This window comes from Dipodomys ordii, unplaced genomic scaffold (genome assembly GCF_000151885.1).
Source record: "Dipodomys ordii isolate 6190 unplaced genomic scaffold, Dord_2.0 Scaffold2, whole genome shotgun sequence".
Lineage (NCBI taxonomy): Eukaryota > Metazoa > Chordata > Mammalia > Rodentia > Heteromyidae > Dipodomys > Dipodomys ordii.
The window spans coordinates 26,629,796-26,644,195 of record NW_012267218.1 but is presented as its reverse complement, the minus strand read 5'-3'; the positions used below and the strand labels follow the sequence as shown (position 1 = coordinate 26,644,195).

Here is a 14,400-nt window from a genome sequence, read left to right as displayed (position 1 = left end):
CAGATGTCTGCCAGGCCCAGCAGAGGCACAGGGCCTGAAGGAAGCAGCTGCAGAAAGCGGTGAAGCAGAGTGGGGTGGGAATGCAAGAATCACGGGTCATCCGGACACCTCTCAACCCAGATGCAGCTGGGGGTTAGGCTTTAGTTTCAAGTCACTTCACAGCACGGCCCACAGGCCTTAGGGTGCTTTGGAGCACATCTGCTCAGTTTCTTGACTGAAATTAACCTCCTGACCTTTCTCCCCAAAGGTGGCATTAGGGGGACCAGAGAAGAACCACCAGTGACTGACTCCTGACCATGCTTCCTTTGGAAGTGCCTGTGTCTGCGCAGGCCTGAGACATGTCTGTGCATGTGTCTGTAATGCCCATGCCTGTCTGGCCTGGCATGTCTCTGTACATGTGTGCCTATCTGTGTGCATCTCCCTATGTGTGCATACACAGGTGCACATGTCTTTTTCCTAAGTCTTTCTAGGGTGCATGCACACATAGCTATACACTTGTGTACACATTGCACATGTGTGTGCATGAATGTGTGTGTTGGAGTAGTGTGTGTGATAGGACATGGAGATAAGAGAAAGACAGCATCTCCCTTACTGAAAGCGCTCGGTAAACCTTAAATGTTGCTATGCTGCCTGAGGTCATTGCTTTGCTCAAGGGCACTTAGCACACTGTGTTACAATTTTCTTTCCTGATTCCCCCTCCGAACCATGGACTCTCATCTCGGTTCCTAACCTCTAGCACAGTACATGGCATCTAATAGGTGCTCATTAAATCCCTGTCAGATGCACAGGTGAACAAATGGATGGCTGGGTATAGGGTTGCTCTGGGCAGTGATAGCTCACAACAGTACTCAACCTGCAGGGTTGGGTGGAGAGGAGGCTGTGAAGATGTAAAGCCCACAAGGATGCAGAGCAGAATTCCTCTCTCTGCAGCTCCACATGGACACATAGCACAGCATATAGTGCCTTAGCCCACGGGAGCTTGCAGCCAAAAGACTCCCTTAGTTCTCTCTCCATGTTGCAATTGAGGAGCCGGGGCAAGTCTAGAGAGGCATTGTGATTTGCACACATGAAGTAGCACCATTGACAGTCCCTGGCCCACCTGAAGGACCCTAGGGCCTGACAGCTGAGCCTTCCACAAAGAGGACCATAGTTTGAACACAATGCCCTTTACAAGCAGGTGACTTTTGTTGTCTGTGGAAGCTGAAGGACTGGCCTATGGTAAGTCCAGGGCAGTGAGGGGCAGATGCGGCCTTGGGGCAGTGTGAACTGGAGGCAGGGTGCTGCCAGCCCCGTGAGAGAGAAAGCTATGATTTTCAGCCTAGAAGTGCCTATCCAGAAGCCTAGGGGAGGGGTAAGGACAATGGACTAGGCAAGTTGGGACTCCCTTGAAGTCTGATAGGCCTGGCTCTGCCACCTGCCAGCTGTCTCATTGAGTCATTTAAACTCTCTGGGCATCAGTTTCCTTGTCTGCAAAATGGAGATAATGGTGTCCATCTCACAGATTGGATATGAGGATTTAACACGACAAAGCATGTAAAGAATGTAGCACAGGGCCTCTTTCACAGAAGAAATTAGTCATAGTGCAGACACACTCCCTCTGTCTTTTTGCTCTAGCTGTTCATGGGGCAACAAAAAAGCACTTGAGTAGGTGAGTAGCTGCTTCAGGGAATGGAGCTCCTACCTGGGTCATCTGGTATCATGTGGTGCCCTCTGGTGGCATGATCTGGGCTTGCACCCTGAGTGAGGGCACAAGGTGTTTGTGGAGAGGATCTACAGATTGTAGTTTTGAGTCATAGATGCCACGTGAAACAGCTGGGTTTTTGTTGTTGTTGTTTGTTTACCATATCAGTCTTTCCATTGGAGAGCTGACTTGGTTTTCCAGAATGGAAAAGCTAAACATTCTGAAATCAGGGGCCTCTTTCTTAACTGGAATTTTCCAATTTATAAAGCATTTTCAGGACTGTTGCCACCATCCTGAGAAGCAAGCGAGATGGGTGGAGACCAGCGCCTCCACGCGTCAGAAATGCTAGCTCTCCCTGAAAATTGCCTGAGGATACCTCCTCCCCCTGGCTTCCGGCTCTGGCCTCCTTGGTGGTCCAGAGTACAGGTGCAGAGTCAGACAGCCAGGTCTGAATTTGCTTATCCATCCTGAGTAGTTAATTGGCATGTCTGAGCATCTGTTTTATCATCATAAGATGGGAATATTTTTATCCCTATCAGATAAACTTGCCCTGAGATTGCAGAGACACCCTCCTGACTATCCATTTTGTTTATTGAGTCTCAGCTTGGTGGTGAGGACTGCTGTATGCCCTGTAGTGTGTGTGTGTGTGTGTGTGTGTGTGTGTGTGTGTGTGTGTGTGTGTGTAGATCTTTCTGCCCACCACTTAGAAGAACAGCTGTTGGGTGAAGAAATAGGATTTAAAGCCAGCTCTGCCCCTTCCCACCCTCCTGCCTTGGGGGTCTATCCATCTTAATGCGTTTGTGTCCTCATCTGAAAAGTTGGTTACATTAATTGCTGTTTCGTGTCCACCCCATGTTCTGTTTCTCTTGGGTCTTAAGAAATGTTGGGGGATGCTGACTTAGGGAGTCACATGACCCATGGATAGGCTTTGCTTCCACAGCACTGGAAATTCCCCCAGAGCCTTTTGTCCTCCAAGAATTGAGCTGCTCCTTGGGGACAATCCTGTGAGGAAGGCAGAGTAGAGGCTATGTGCTGAGATTCCCTTTTCCACCCTCTATGCCAATCCAGAGGCTTCAGAGCCGTGGTAAGAGCTGTAGAGAGCTGGCCTGGCTTTCAATGTGTCTCCCCAGCTCCCTGTTTCTCCTTTGGATAGCCAGGCCCCTACAAAAGCAGCCATGACCAGTTTCCAGAACTGCCTGGCACTGCATGACCAGGAGCTAGGTGCAGGCAGAGTGGGGCTTGGACCATGAGGCAGTCACTTTGAGCCTCTGCCTCCAGACTTAGTAGATAAAAGGGCTGTGATTCCTTCTACCTCTGACATCTGTGACTTGGAGAACCAAGACCAAGAAAGTTCTAGAAATGTCCATCAGCATCGCTTTGTTAATAGCTGAGGGAACTCCAAAGAAACACTCCAAGCCAGGTGTGGTAAGTCGCTGCTGTAATCCCAGCTCTTGGGAAGCTGAATCAGGAGGATCACGAGTTTGAGAGCATCTTGGGATTCATAGGAAGACTCCGGTTTCAAAAAGTAAAAGCAAAACCAAACAAACCAACAAAACCCCCAAAGGACTCCCCAACAGGTGCCTGGCCATATGAGAAAGAGATTTTGTTTAAGGTGTTGGTAGACAGTGGGTTCACCAGGCAGAAGAACATGGCCACAGACACCCACAGCACCGAAGGCTGACCCATACAGCCTCTGGCTGTTTCCCAAGCCCATTGTTACACTCTGGTTAGAATTGGGGTGGGGAGATGGCACAGATGTAGAAGCCCAGCTAGTTTTGGCTCAGGGCCTTACCCTTGTCACATGTTCCTGTTTGTTGCAGGTGGTAGCCTTGGCAGCTTCCCCCAGGAAAAACGAGCAGGCACCAACCCATTCAGTAAGTGGCCTTCTTTCTGGGCTCCCTCCTTTCCTGCCCAGACCCCCTGCTGAAGCTTTGCTAACTCAGTAGAATGAAGCCTTTAGCCAAGTCCCTTAAAGCTGCATGTTCAATGTCTTTACTGAGAACATAAGAGAAAGAGTCTGTGCTAAGAGGATTCTGCCATTTCTACCCGTCAACAAGCACAGCCATTTCCTCCTAGCCCTAGACTGCAAGGCTGGCATCTGGAGGTAGTGGGACTTACACAGGGTGCCCTCCACCCTGTGCTTAGTAGGCCATGTCACGTGGTTCCAGGTGCCACCCAGCTGCCTCAGAATGGCAAAGGATAGGCTGTGAAACTCGTACCTGCAAGTCAGGTCACCTGTGCCTCACCTGGCCCAAATCTAAAAGGCTGCTCTTAGGGGAAATGGATTTCTAAAGCTAGGCCTTTTTGTATTCCCACCTCTTAACTTCTGCTTTTTCACACCTGTTTCTCTTTGCGCTCTCCTTTCCCCTCCCAGTAGGACGCCTTGTTTAAGGAGCAGAAAAATCAAAGGGCTGGTGGAGAGTCCGTGGAGACAAGAGGACCATCAGACACCTTGCCCTCAGCACTGCCTACGGCCCGGCCACATCCCGTGTCACAGAAGTGATGTCCACTGTGTTTGCACTTTTAATTACTCGTCTCTGTGTGTTTTGTTTCTGGTTTCCTTTGTAAACACCAATATGTAATACCACAGTGGGGAAAGGAAAGGGAAGAAAGACTTGTTTACTCTCTCTCTCTCTCTCTCATTGTATGTTTTTTGGATCTGCTACTGACAACTTTTAGGGATTTTTTGGGGGGGGGAGGGAGGGTGTTGTTGGAATGGAGAAGAAAGAGATTTATATACTGTATATAAATATATATGTAAATTGTATAGTTCTTTTGTACAGGCATTGGCGTTGCGGTCTGTTTCTTTCTTTCTCCCTGCTGTGGGTTGTAGGTTTTCAGGACTCATAATCCAGCTTTTAGAACCTAGGACTTTATCCTCAACCTACCTGGATTGCATCAGAGATAGCACCTGGGCATGGATAGATGGAAGCTTGCGATTACATTTCCAACTTTGTGAGGAGTGTACGGCCCTGCAAGTCAAAATTGACTCTCAAGGGGAGTTGGACTGGGAAGAGGAGGCAGCCCAGGTCATGTGACAGCCAACATGGGTTCCAATTCTGCCCTAGGCTATGTGTTTCTGGGTACTGGACCCCACCAGAGGACTGAGGCCTGTAGGTGGGCAAGGCTTTGCGCTAGGTTAGTGTAAACTTTTCATATAGGCTTCGTACTGTGTGCAGAACAGGAAGGTGAGACCCAGGACATAGGAAGAAAGAGATGCACAGTTGGGGCTTTTTGTTTAGAGGATGTTTGGTATTTAGCAACACAGGAAGAGGGTTAGAAGCCTGGACAGGTGAAGGTTGCCCAGCAAACCCACACATGAGACTCCCAAGCCTCGTGTTGGGGCTAGACTGGGTTTTACCTCCACTAGCTCTCAATGCTGTCCTCAGCACAGGCTCCAGGGAAGAGATGGACCAATCATCTTGTTGATAACACAAGAGTTTTATTGTTTTCTTTCTTTCCTTTTTCTTTTCGCGCTGGCATTGGGACTTGAACTCAGGGCTTAGGCTCTATCCTTTAGCTTTTTTGCTCAAGGTTGGTGCTGTACCACTTGAGTCAAACCTCTACTCTGGCTTTCTGATAGTTACTTGGAAATAAGAGTTTCATGGGCTTTCCTGCTCAGCATGGCTTTGAACCATGATCTTCAGATCTTAATCTCCTAAGTAGCAAGGATTATAGGCATATGCTGCTGGCACTCAGCTTCTAGTTTTATTGTTTTTAAAGCCAAGATTGGAGTTCCTCCTATTCCTTTAATTTCTCTTATGAGCTCCACAGCCTAAAGGGCAATTCTAGAAATAAAATTGATCTTGGATCTATTTCTGCTTTCCCCAGAAAAGAATAATGACCCAGTTAAAGAGAAATCCAGGCCTCGCTTTTGACAGACTGTTGCCAGGATGCCAGTGTAGGCTGACCAGCCTCAAGGCAGGCACTCAGCTTCCTCTACTCAGGTGGCATGCACGTTTTTATGGCCTTTGGAAGGAGCATGCGACTCCTTCTTCTAGTGTCGCTTCCCATGGGCAGCCATGGCTGCAGCGTGAGGGGTCATATAATCCAGGAACAGGGTCCGCATCAGACCATTCTTGGTACTCAGCCTTCCAGCCTCCTCTTAGAGATGATTTTCCATGTGGGGTCTGGGAGGTGTGGGTCCTGTCATCACTGCTCGAGCAGGAGGGGCCTGGTCTTCGCAGGATTTGACCTGGTAGAGTCTTGGACTAGCGAAGGTTCCTGCTGATCTTGAAGGAAGTTGAACGGGTTGTCTCAGGGATGCCTGATGGCTTCATCCTGATGTGGCAAGGTAGAAAGGAAGCCCTCTCCCACATCCATGTCTAGAAAACAGTGTGCTACAGCTGGTGTAGAGCTAGAGCTGGAGCTGGAGCTAGGGCTAGAGTAGATCTAGAGCTAGAGCTGGGCCTGGAGCTAGAGGTAGATAGAGCAGGTGCTAGATGGACCTTGAAGGAGACCATAGACTCACTCTCTAGCCTGGAGGAAGCAGAGAAGACTCCTTGTAGCCATTTGTAATCTTCCCCAGCCATCCTCTCTCTCACATACGTGTGTAGACTGTGTTGTATGTTTTTCCTTTGTGAGGGAGGGAGGGAAGGAGGGAGGGAAGGAGGGAGGGAGGGACACTATTTGTAGCTTGTTTTATAAAAAATTAAATAAATAAATAAATAAAAATGAACAAATCTTGGCAGCTGTTGCCTCCTCTGATGAAAGTCTCTATTTCCTAGAAGGCTTTGTCATCACAGCAGGGTATCCAGAAGTGGCCACTAGGGTGCTCTTAGCCAGTGTTTGCCATGCGTGTACGTACTGTAATTGTCCCTCTTTCTTCTACCCATGCAGTTGGCCCCTGGCATCTCCCTTCCCGATGCTCTCCTCCCTTCCGGCTCTGGCATTTAAGGGATATTGCTAGCCGAGCTATGAGGATGGACCTGGGGACAAGACCATTCCACAGCATCAGGGCTGGTGTGGGGGTGAGTGGGTGGACATGTCTGCCATGATCCAGATCACAAGAACTCTGGGCTGGGAGGCAGGTAGGAGGCAGACCCTCCATGGGGCTCCTGTGCTCCAATTCTGTGGGGGGATACTTCAGGTGGAAGCTGTGGCTGAGGGCTGCAGAATGCCTTTCTGGATGGGGCTTGACAGTGGGGATGGGATCTTAGATTTCATCCTGTGTGATGCCTTCTGGCCATGCAAGGTTGCCCCTGGAAATGACCCCTCCCACAACTACAAAACTCAGTAACTCCTCCAGGTAACTTTTGTCACCTTAGCCCTTGCCCTTTGAAGACAAGTGCACAGAAGATAATTCCCCTGCATCCTCTTCTCCATTAAGTATTCTTGGGGCAGGGTCTGTGCCCTTGACTATGGGTGCATAGGGACCTCCTCATCCACAGCTGCACCCCTCCCCTGTCCCTTCTCTGCTTCAGAAGACACACACACACACACACACACACAGAGTCTTAGGGCTTGAACTCAGAGCTTGGCACTATCCCTGAGCTGCTTTTTTGCTCAAGGCTAGCACCCTACCACTTAAGCCAGAGCTCCATTTCTGGCTTATTTGAGGAGATAGTTTATTGGAGATAAGAGTCTCATGGACTTTTGTGCCCTGGTTGACATTGAACCTCAATTATCAGATATCAGCTTCCTGTGTAGCTGGGATTGCAGGTGTGAGCCCCTGGCTCCAGAAGAGAACTTTTAGTGGTGTGACATGAAGCTTCACATGGGAAATCCAATCTTTTCCCTCCCTGTATCCTTCCCCACTGCCTAGTTTTAGCCATTCTCTCCTGCATCATACCTCCTCCCTGTTCAAAATGAGGACTTTGATTTTTGAGGAGTCACTCTTGAAACCTAGAGAGAAGCCATCCTGGGCTGAGTTGGCCCCAAAAGATATGACATGACTCCCTTGAGCATAAGACCCCTTTAAATCCTTGACTGGATATGACATGGGCTTGCTGGAGACTCTCCAATCTCTGCAAAGCCCAGAAACTAGAGCTGGCATAGAGAAGGAGGGCCGAGAAAGCTTCACAACATTCTTCTTGAGATATAGGCTGGAGATTGTAAGAAGGACCACAGGATTATGGCAGGAACCTCACTAAGGTGAAAGAGTAGAGGTCTGGCAGACCTAACTACCCACAGAGACCTTGACTTAGATCCAGAAGGTCCACTTCTCCCTGTAGTTCAGCCACTGAATTATCCCCTTCTGCCTGGGTAACTCTTCACCTTCTATGGATTTGGATTGCTTGTGTCCACAGCTTTCTCTGGGTAACTCTTCACCTTCTATGGATTTGGATTGCTTGTGTCCACAGCTTTCTCTGCCACACGTGGGGCAAGTGTGAGTTACGTTGAAGGAAACTTGTTTTCAGGAGAGGGAGGCACTTGCAGAGAGAGGGGGGAAAGGCCACGACAGGCTAAGGATCAAATAGGTGAATGAGGGTTGGCAGAGAATGGTGAGAAAGGAAGAAGTACATGTTCGAGTGTCAACCAAAGGAGAAAATAGCTGTGAGAGGAGCCATGCAATCAGGCTGTGCTTCACAATATAGGAAGGAAAAAGAAGCAGATGGACCAAAGGTGGAGAGACAGGCAAAGAGAGGGAAAGGAAGTAATGAGGAGTGTCAAAAGGAGCCTTGAGGAAAGATCACATTAATGGAGGAAAGCTGTGATTGGCTGGCTAGAAGGATGGAAGGTGGTCCAGGCAGGGGACAGTGCAGGGCAGAGCATGAGAGGAATGTAAGATGTGGGAAGGGTGGAGAAATAGGGCTTGGGGGGAATGGGAAGCAAGCCAGGTATCTCTGATATGCTGATGGTGTTTGAGACTTTCATATAGTAGCTAGAAAGTTCCACAGGGAAGCATATGGACTGCTTCTATTCAGAATTGACAATCAAGTGAACTGTGCTTAAAATCTGCTGCATGATTTCAGACTGAGATTCCAGCCCATGTCACTTCCAAATCCAGGCTTCTGGATGCTTCCACCTAACTGCCCTTCAAGCCTTGCCGACCAATTATGCCTAACACTGAACAAGAAGTATCTTCACCTGCTATCAGTACTGGGCACCTTGAAATCTCAGAGCTGACTTCCCCTCCTCCTTCAAATGACTAGTTCAGCACCAAGTCCTGTAAATTCTCCCTCTTTATTCTCTCTTCTCTATGGCCTCCCCTCCATCTTCCCTGTCACCATCCCAGCTTATGTAGGAAGTAACTTACATAAGCTGGGATGTAAGAAGTAAGTTACTTCCTACATAAGCTGGTGGTGTAAATGGCCTCTAGGTGTTCACATCTTCCACTCCCTGCCTTTACTGTGCTCACAATGTGGACAGCCCAGACCCCACTAATAAAAGGAAGTCAGATTGGGATACTCTCCTGCTTAAAGTGTCCTGTTGACTTAGAACATTGAAGCTCTAATCCCCCAGTGTGGCTGGTACTGCATCTAGGCTTTTCAGAAGGGTAATTTGACTAGGACTCTAATCTAGGGCTAGTATCCTTATAAGAAGAAACACCAGAGGTATCTCTCTCCACAGCCAGAGGAATGCAGTGACAGGTGGCCCTCTAGATTAGCTAGGAAGACAGGCCTCACCAGAAACCAATTCTGATGGCACTTTGACCTTGAACTTTTAGCTCCCACCACAGTAAAGAAATAAACTTGTTATTTATGCCACCTAGCCTGTAATAACTACTGTACCATGACCGTAATCCCTTTCAGGATCATTATAACTGTTTTAGTGTAGTCCACAGGGCTACACATCTTTGGTGGTCCTGACCTTCTCCCATGCACACATTCATGTAAAATACACAAGCCACTATGGTACCATCCATGTGCTACATTGGTGAGTATCCAGCTAAAGCCTGCCCCATTCATATCCAGAGCACTTTTTAAGTTAGATACGTTCTTTGTCACTATTCTCTAAACAATACATTGCTATACTGTGTGTAACAATGATTTACATAGCATTTCCATTTTGTTAGGTTTCATATATAATCTGGAGATGTTGATTTAAAGTGTTCAAGAAGATATGAGCAGATTGTATGCCAATATTGTACCATTTTATATCAGGGACTTGAGCATCCACAGATTTCGTTCTCCAGAGGGAGAGAAGGTTCTGGAACCAATCCCTCTCAAATACTATGAGATAATGATTCTAAGTCAAGCACTTTGCCAGGCTTGTTATCTCTTGAAATTATTGTGCAACTCAATATGTAGTGTCAGATGACTCCTGCCTGCATCTCTAGATCCATTCTTCCCTTTCCCTACCTGCTGTCAATTCTTCTAGGGAGGCTGACTCGTATACACTGCAGCAATGGAGCTCCTGGGTCCTTTGGATGACCAAGAGTTCAGCAAGAGACAGGAGAGTACAAAGAAGGAAAGACAGGGCATTGATTCCTCTGGCTGTTAGCTGTGAGGCTGCCTTTGATTGGCTGCCTTTGATTAAGAGGCGGTGCTCCACTTTAAGTAGAATGGTTTCTTGATGCTTCTGTGTTCTGAAAGATTTTTCTCCTTGCAGTTTGGGCCTTGGGATGATAGGCCCAAGTTGTCCATACTTTTGGAAGATTGTATTCTGAATGTTTCATTCATTTCTATTGAGATTCTGACTGATACAGGTATTTGCTGGAAGCGGCCCCATGAAATAGTTTATAAAATGGACCTCTAGATTTGGGATGTCTATTTGGGCATATCAAGAATAATGTCTTTGATTCTCTTAGGAGAGGAACACAAGGGCACAATGCCTATGTGCATCTGATCATATAAAATAGTATCTATTGAAATGAATGCTAGGAAATGGAAACAGAAGGTTTTTTCTCTGTTATTCTATTTGTTTTCTTATTGTCTTGTTGGTTCATTTATCTGTCTTTGGGAGGGTAAGGGGAGGCATAGAGGCACAGAAATGGAGGGACAAAGGGTAAACAAATGAAGCAATGGTACTCACTGGATACTATGTTGAGAATGAACTGTACAACTTGTGGGTGATAATGGGAGGAAAAAAACTGGAAGAGTGTGAGGGAAGGAGTGACATTGTCCACAAAGAAATGTACTCTTTATCTGACCTGTAACTTGAACTCCCTTATATATCACCTTTATGATAACAATAACAATTAGAATAACTTCTTTGATGAAAGCAAATGGAACCCTGGCAGCTTGTGGAAGAAGGTTAAGCTAGGATCCTTCAACAATTGCTGGAGATAGTTTCTAGTCAAGTGAAGGGCAAGGTGTTGGGGGATCAAGTGATTCTAGTATTTAGTCTTTAGAGCAATAACCGTTATTATAACAAATCATTTAAATAAACAGTTTCTGGTTTGTCAAAAAAAGCCAGGTACCAGTACAATCCTAGCTACTTCAGGAGACTGAAATCTGAGAATTGCAGTTCAAAGCCAGCCCAAGCACGTAAATCCATAAGACTCTTAGTTCCAACTAACCAGCAAAAAAGCTGGAAGTAGAGCTGTGGCTCAAGTGGTAGAGTGCCAGCCTTGAGTGAAAAAGCTGAAGGACTGTGCCCAGGCCTGGAGTTCAGTCCCAAGTAACTTACAAGCACACCAAAAAATTATTTTGGAATAATCTGATTCTTTGTGTGGCTTTAGAGATCATTTGGTGGTAGAGAGAAGACTAATGAAAAGTTATGAATATGTGTGTGGAAACTGGCAGTTCACCCAGGAAGCTTTAAAGGAGTTCCTTCCTTCCTACAGCCACAAAACAGATAAAATACAGACCACATCCAAGTTGTACCATGAATAAAGCACTCAACCCTCTTGGAAGAGTTCAGGTCATTGGCAGAGAAGCAATGCAACTAGGTGACCTAAGCTATCCATGCACAGCCAGGTATTTTATCACCAAAGTCATAAAACTAGATGTGTGCAGCAGTTCATTACAAAATGGAAGCAGTATAAAGAGAATCCAGCCCAGTGAGGTCATGAAAACACATGACCTCATAGATCATAAACATGTAAGCTGCATAAACAGGCAGCTTTTCGCCTGGGGTAAATGGTCTATGGCTTTGCTGTCTTACCCTCAGTCATACTTTGGCTTCCTAGGGAATTCCCTCCGACCGGTTTACAAACAAGAGAAAAACAGACCAACGTTAACTCAAGAATGCATTAGTTATGGTGGCCAGTACCATCCAGAAGTGGATAGTTTCATGTGATAGCCTGATTCTGGGTGATCTCCTAAGGCTATGGTGGGTGGAAATGTTGTAGGTGGGCAGAACTCCAGGCGCTACCTCTGCGTGTCTACTTTGGCCTGAACTACAGACCTATACTGCCTCATACTGAAGCTTTCAAAGAAAGCTAAATTGGTGACAAAGAATTGTGGCCTGGGTGTTTGTCCTTCCCCAAACCCACATAGAAGCTTAGTTCTAAAAGTCAAAATGCTAATAAGATTGCGATGCCAGAGTCCCATGATTCCATGATGGCCTTTGAAGAAGGGGAAGAGAAGGTCAAGTCAGTGAGCTTGGACCATATTGCCACATGATGAACTGTGCCCACTTAGAGCTCTGCGTGCAAGTGCCCCCACCCACAACAAGGCTCTCCCTAGATGTGGCCTCTTAACCTTGGACTTCCTGAGTTCTTGAACAGTAAGAAATGCCTTGTCTTTATATACGAAAAGAAACCCAGTCTGTGGTGTTGTTATAGCAACAGAAAACAGACACAGAATGTCAAAGGTAAGGGAGGAATGAGTTCTGCAGTGTGAAGATATTAGTATCCCACACAAATGCCCACCAGAGAGCATCCATGGTGGTCAAAAATCACATGAGCTACAAGATGCATGGTAGTTAGCTGCCCCCTCTGTAGCCACCCCGGTCCTTGTGCAACGAATCCATGTATAAGAAGGCATCATGGATGGAGTCTGCCCTCGAGCTCAACAACATGGGTGTGCCCTCCTCAAAGCTCATTTGGTCACTGCCACTAATGAGTATGTGACATGCTAACAACAGAAACAGCAGATGAACCACTAATCTGACACCTCTCAAGAAGGCTAGTTACCTAGTGTCAGGTGGATTACATTAGGCCAATTCCATCATGAAAGAGGTAGCAGTTAGTCTTCACAGAGGTTAGGCCTGTATTCTGTGTGGATTAGTATTTCTTGCCCATAGTGTTTCTGCTCATCTTCTTTTATGGGTTCAGAATGCCTTACCCATTGCCATACTCACTTCCACGACATCTAACTGGGGGCACTAGCCTTGTCACATTTTCTATGACTCAACGGTGGCTTGACATGATCTGAACATTGTAAGGCACTGGGAGAGTTTGCTTTGAGTCAACTCCTTTCCAGAAAATGTTTTTGAAGACAGGGTCTTGTTATATAGCCCAGACTGGCCTTGAACTTTTGAACATCCTGTTTCCATCTCCCAAGTGCTAGCATTACAGATGTGAAACACCATGTCCAGTCTTCCTTTCCTGTCCAGATTTTTTTTTTGTCAGTTGCAGGGCCTGAACTCTGGGCCTGGGTGCTGTCGCTCGGCTCTTCAGCTCCAGGCTAGCGCTCTACCACTTGAGCCACAGCACCACTTCTGGCTTTTTCTGCTTATGTGGTGTTGAGGAACCCAGTGCCTCATGCATGCAAGGCAAGCACTCTCTGCTGAGCCATCTTCCCAGCCCCCTTGTCCAGATTTTAATGATTCAATTTCATGTCCAGGCATTCACGCGTGTGTGCGTGCACACACACACACAGAATGGAAATGAAGTCAGTCGTGAGGCAATATCTGTGTACCCATGTCTATTCCAGCATTATTCCCAACAGTCCAAATATGGTCCAAATATGGTCCAAATATGAATAACGAAATGGAATGTTACTCATGGTTAAAAAAAGAAATCTTGTCATTTGTGGAACATGAATGATCTAAAAGACATCATGCTAAAACAAACAAACAAACAAAATATCCAGAGGCAGGGGCTAGAAATATGGCTTAGTGCTTATCTTGCATGCATGAAGCTCTAGGTTAAATTCCTTGATAACCACATTTACAGAAAAATCTGGAAGTGGCGCTGGGACTCAAGTGGTACAGAGTGCTAGCCTTGAGCAAAAGAAGCCCAGGGACAGTGCCTTTGCCCAGAGTTCAAGCTCTCAGACTGGCAAAAAAGAAAAAAAGAAAAGAAATAGCCAGGGGCAGAAAGATGAATGCTGTATGATCTCCCGGACACACAGGATCTACAGAAATTGGATTCAGGGAACAGAATAGAGGAGTGGGTAGCAGGGGCTGGGGGAGAGGTGGAAAGGATGGGAGGATAATATTCAAAAGGAAAAAAAAAACCCTGCAGTTACAAGTTTGGAGACGATGGAGAGCACAGTGGTAATAATAACATACAGTATATATATTGAAGTTTCCTGAGGATACATTGTCACACAGAAAAGGCAATTACATGGAGATATCTACATCTCAGTGCAAGGATCTACCCAAACACTGTGTTACAGACTGAATATTCACCAACTTATTCATCTATGAAATTTCAAAATGTGTAAATAAACAGAAGAGCAAGAAAAGAGGACTATCTTTAAGGTTATAGAAAAGACCGATTTTTTAAAAAATAAAGTCAGTTTGCTTCTTCCCTAGCTAATATTTATTAGAATATACCTTTCTTGTTCCCTTCCCCAAACTTCCAGGACAATTTTCCAGTAGTGTTTTTCTAAATATCCTCATCTAAGAGGTCTTTAGCATCATCTTTGCTTCAGATTGGATGACTCATCATTACCAGAAATTAGTTTTCCTCCTCCCCCTCCCCTTCTGCCCCCCCCCCCCCC

General features: G+C 46.4%; 1 protein-coding gene across 1 annotated transcript in view; it reads left to right on the top strand.

Annotated features, from left to right (window-relative positions):
• Positions 1 to 4,379, top strand: part of Smoc1 (SPARC related modular calcium binding 1) — a 163,160-nt gene extending 158,781 nt beyond the window's left edge. The window contains exons 14-15 of the mRNA XM_013013655.1: positions 3,502 to 3,555; positions 4,056 to 4,379. Coding sequence (XP_012869109.1) covers positions 3,502 to 3,555; positions 4,056 to 4,072 — 71 coding nt within the window. The 3' untranslated portion in view covers positions 4,073 to 4,379. The remainder of the gene's footprint in view (positions 1 to 3,501; positions 3,556 to 4,055) is intronic.
• The last annotated feature ends 10,021 nt before the right edge of the window (positions 4,380 to 14,400 follow it).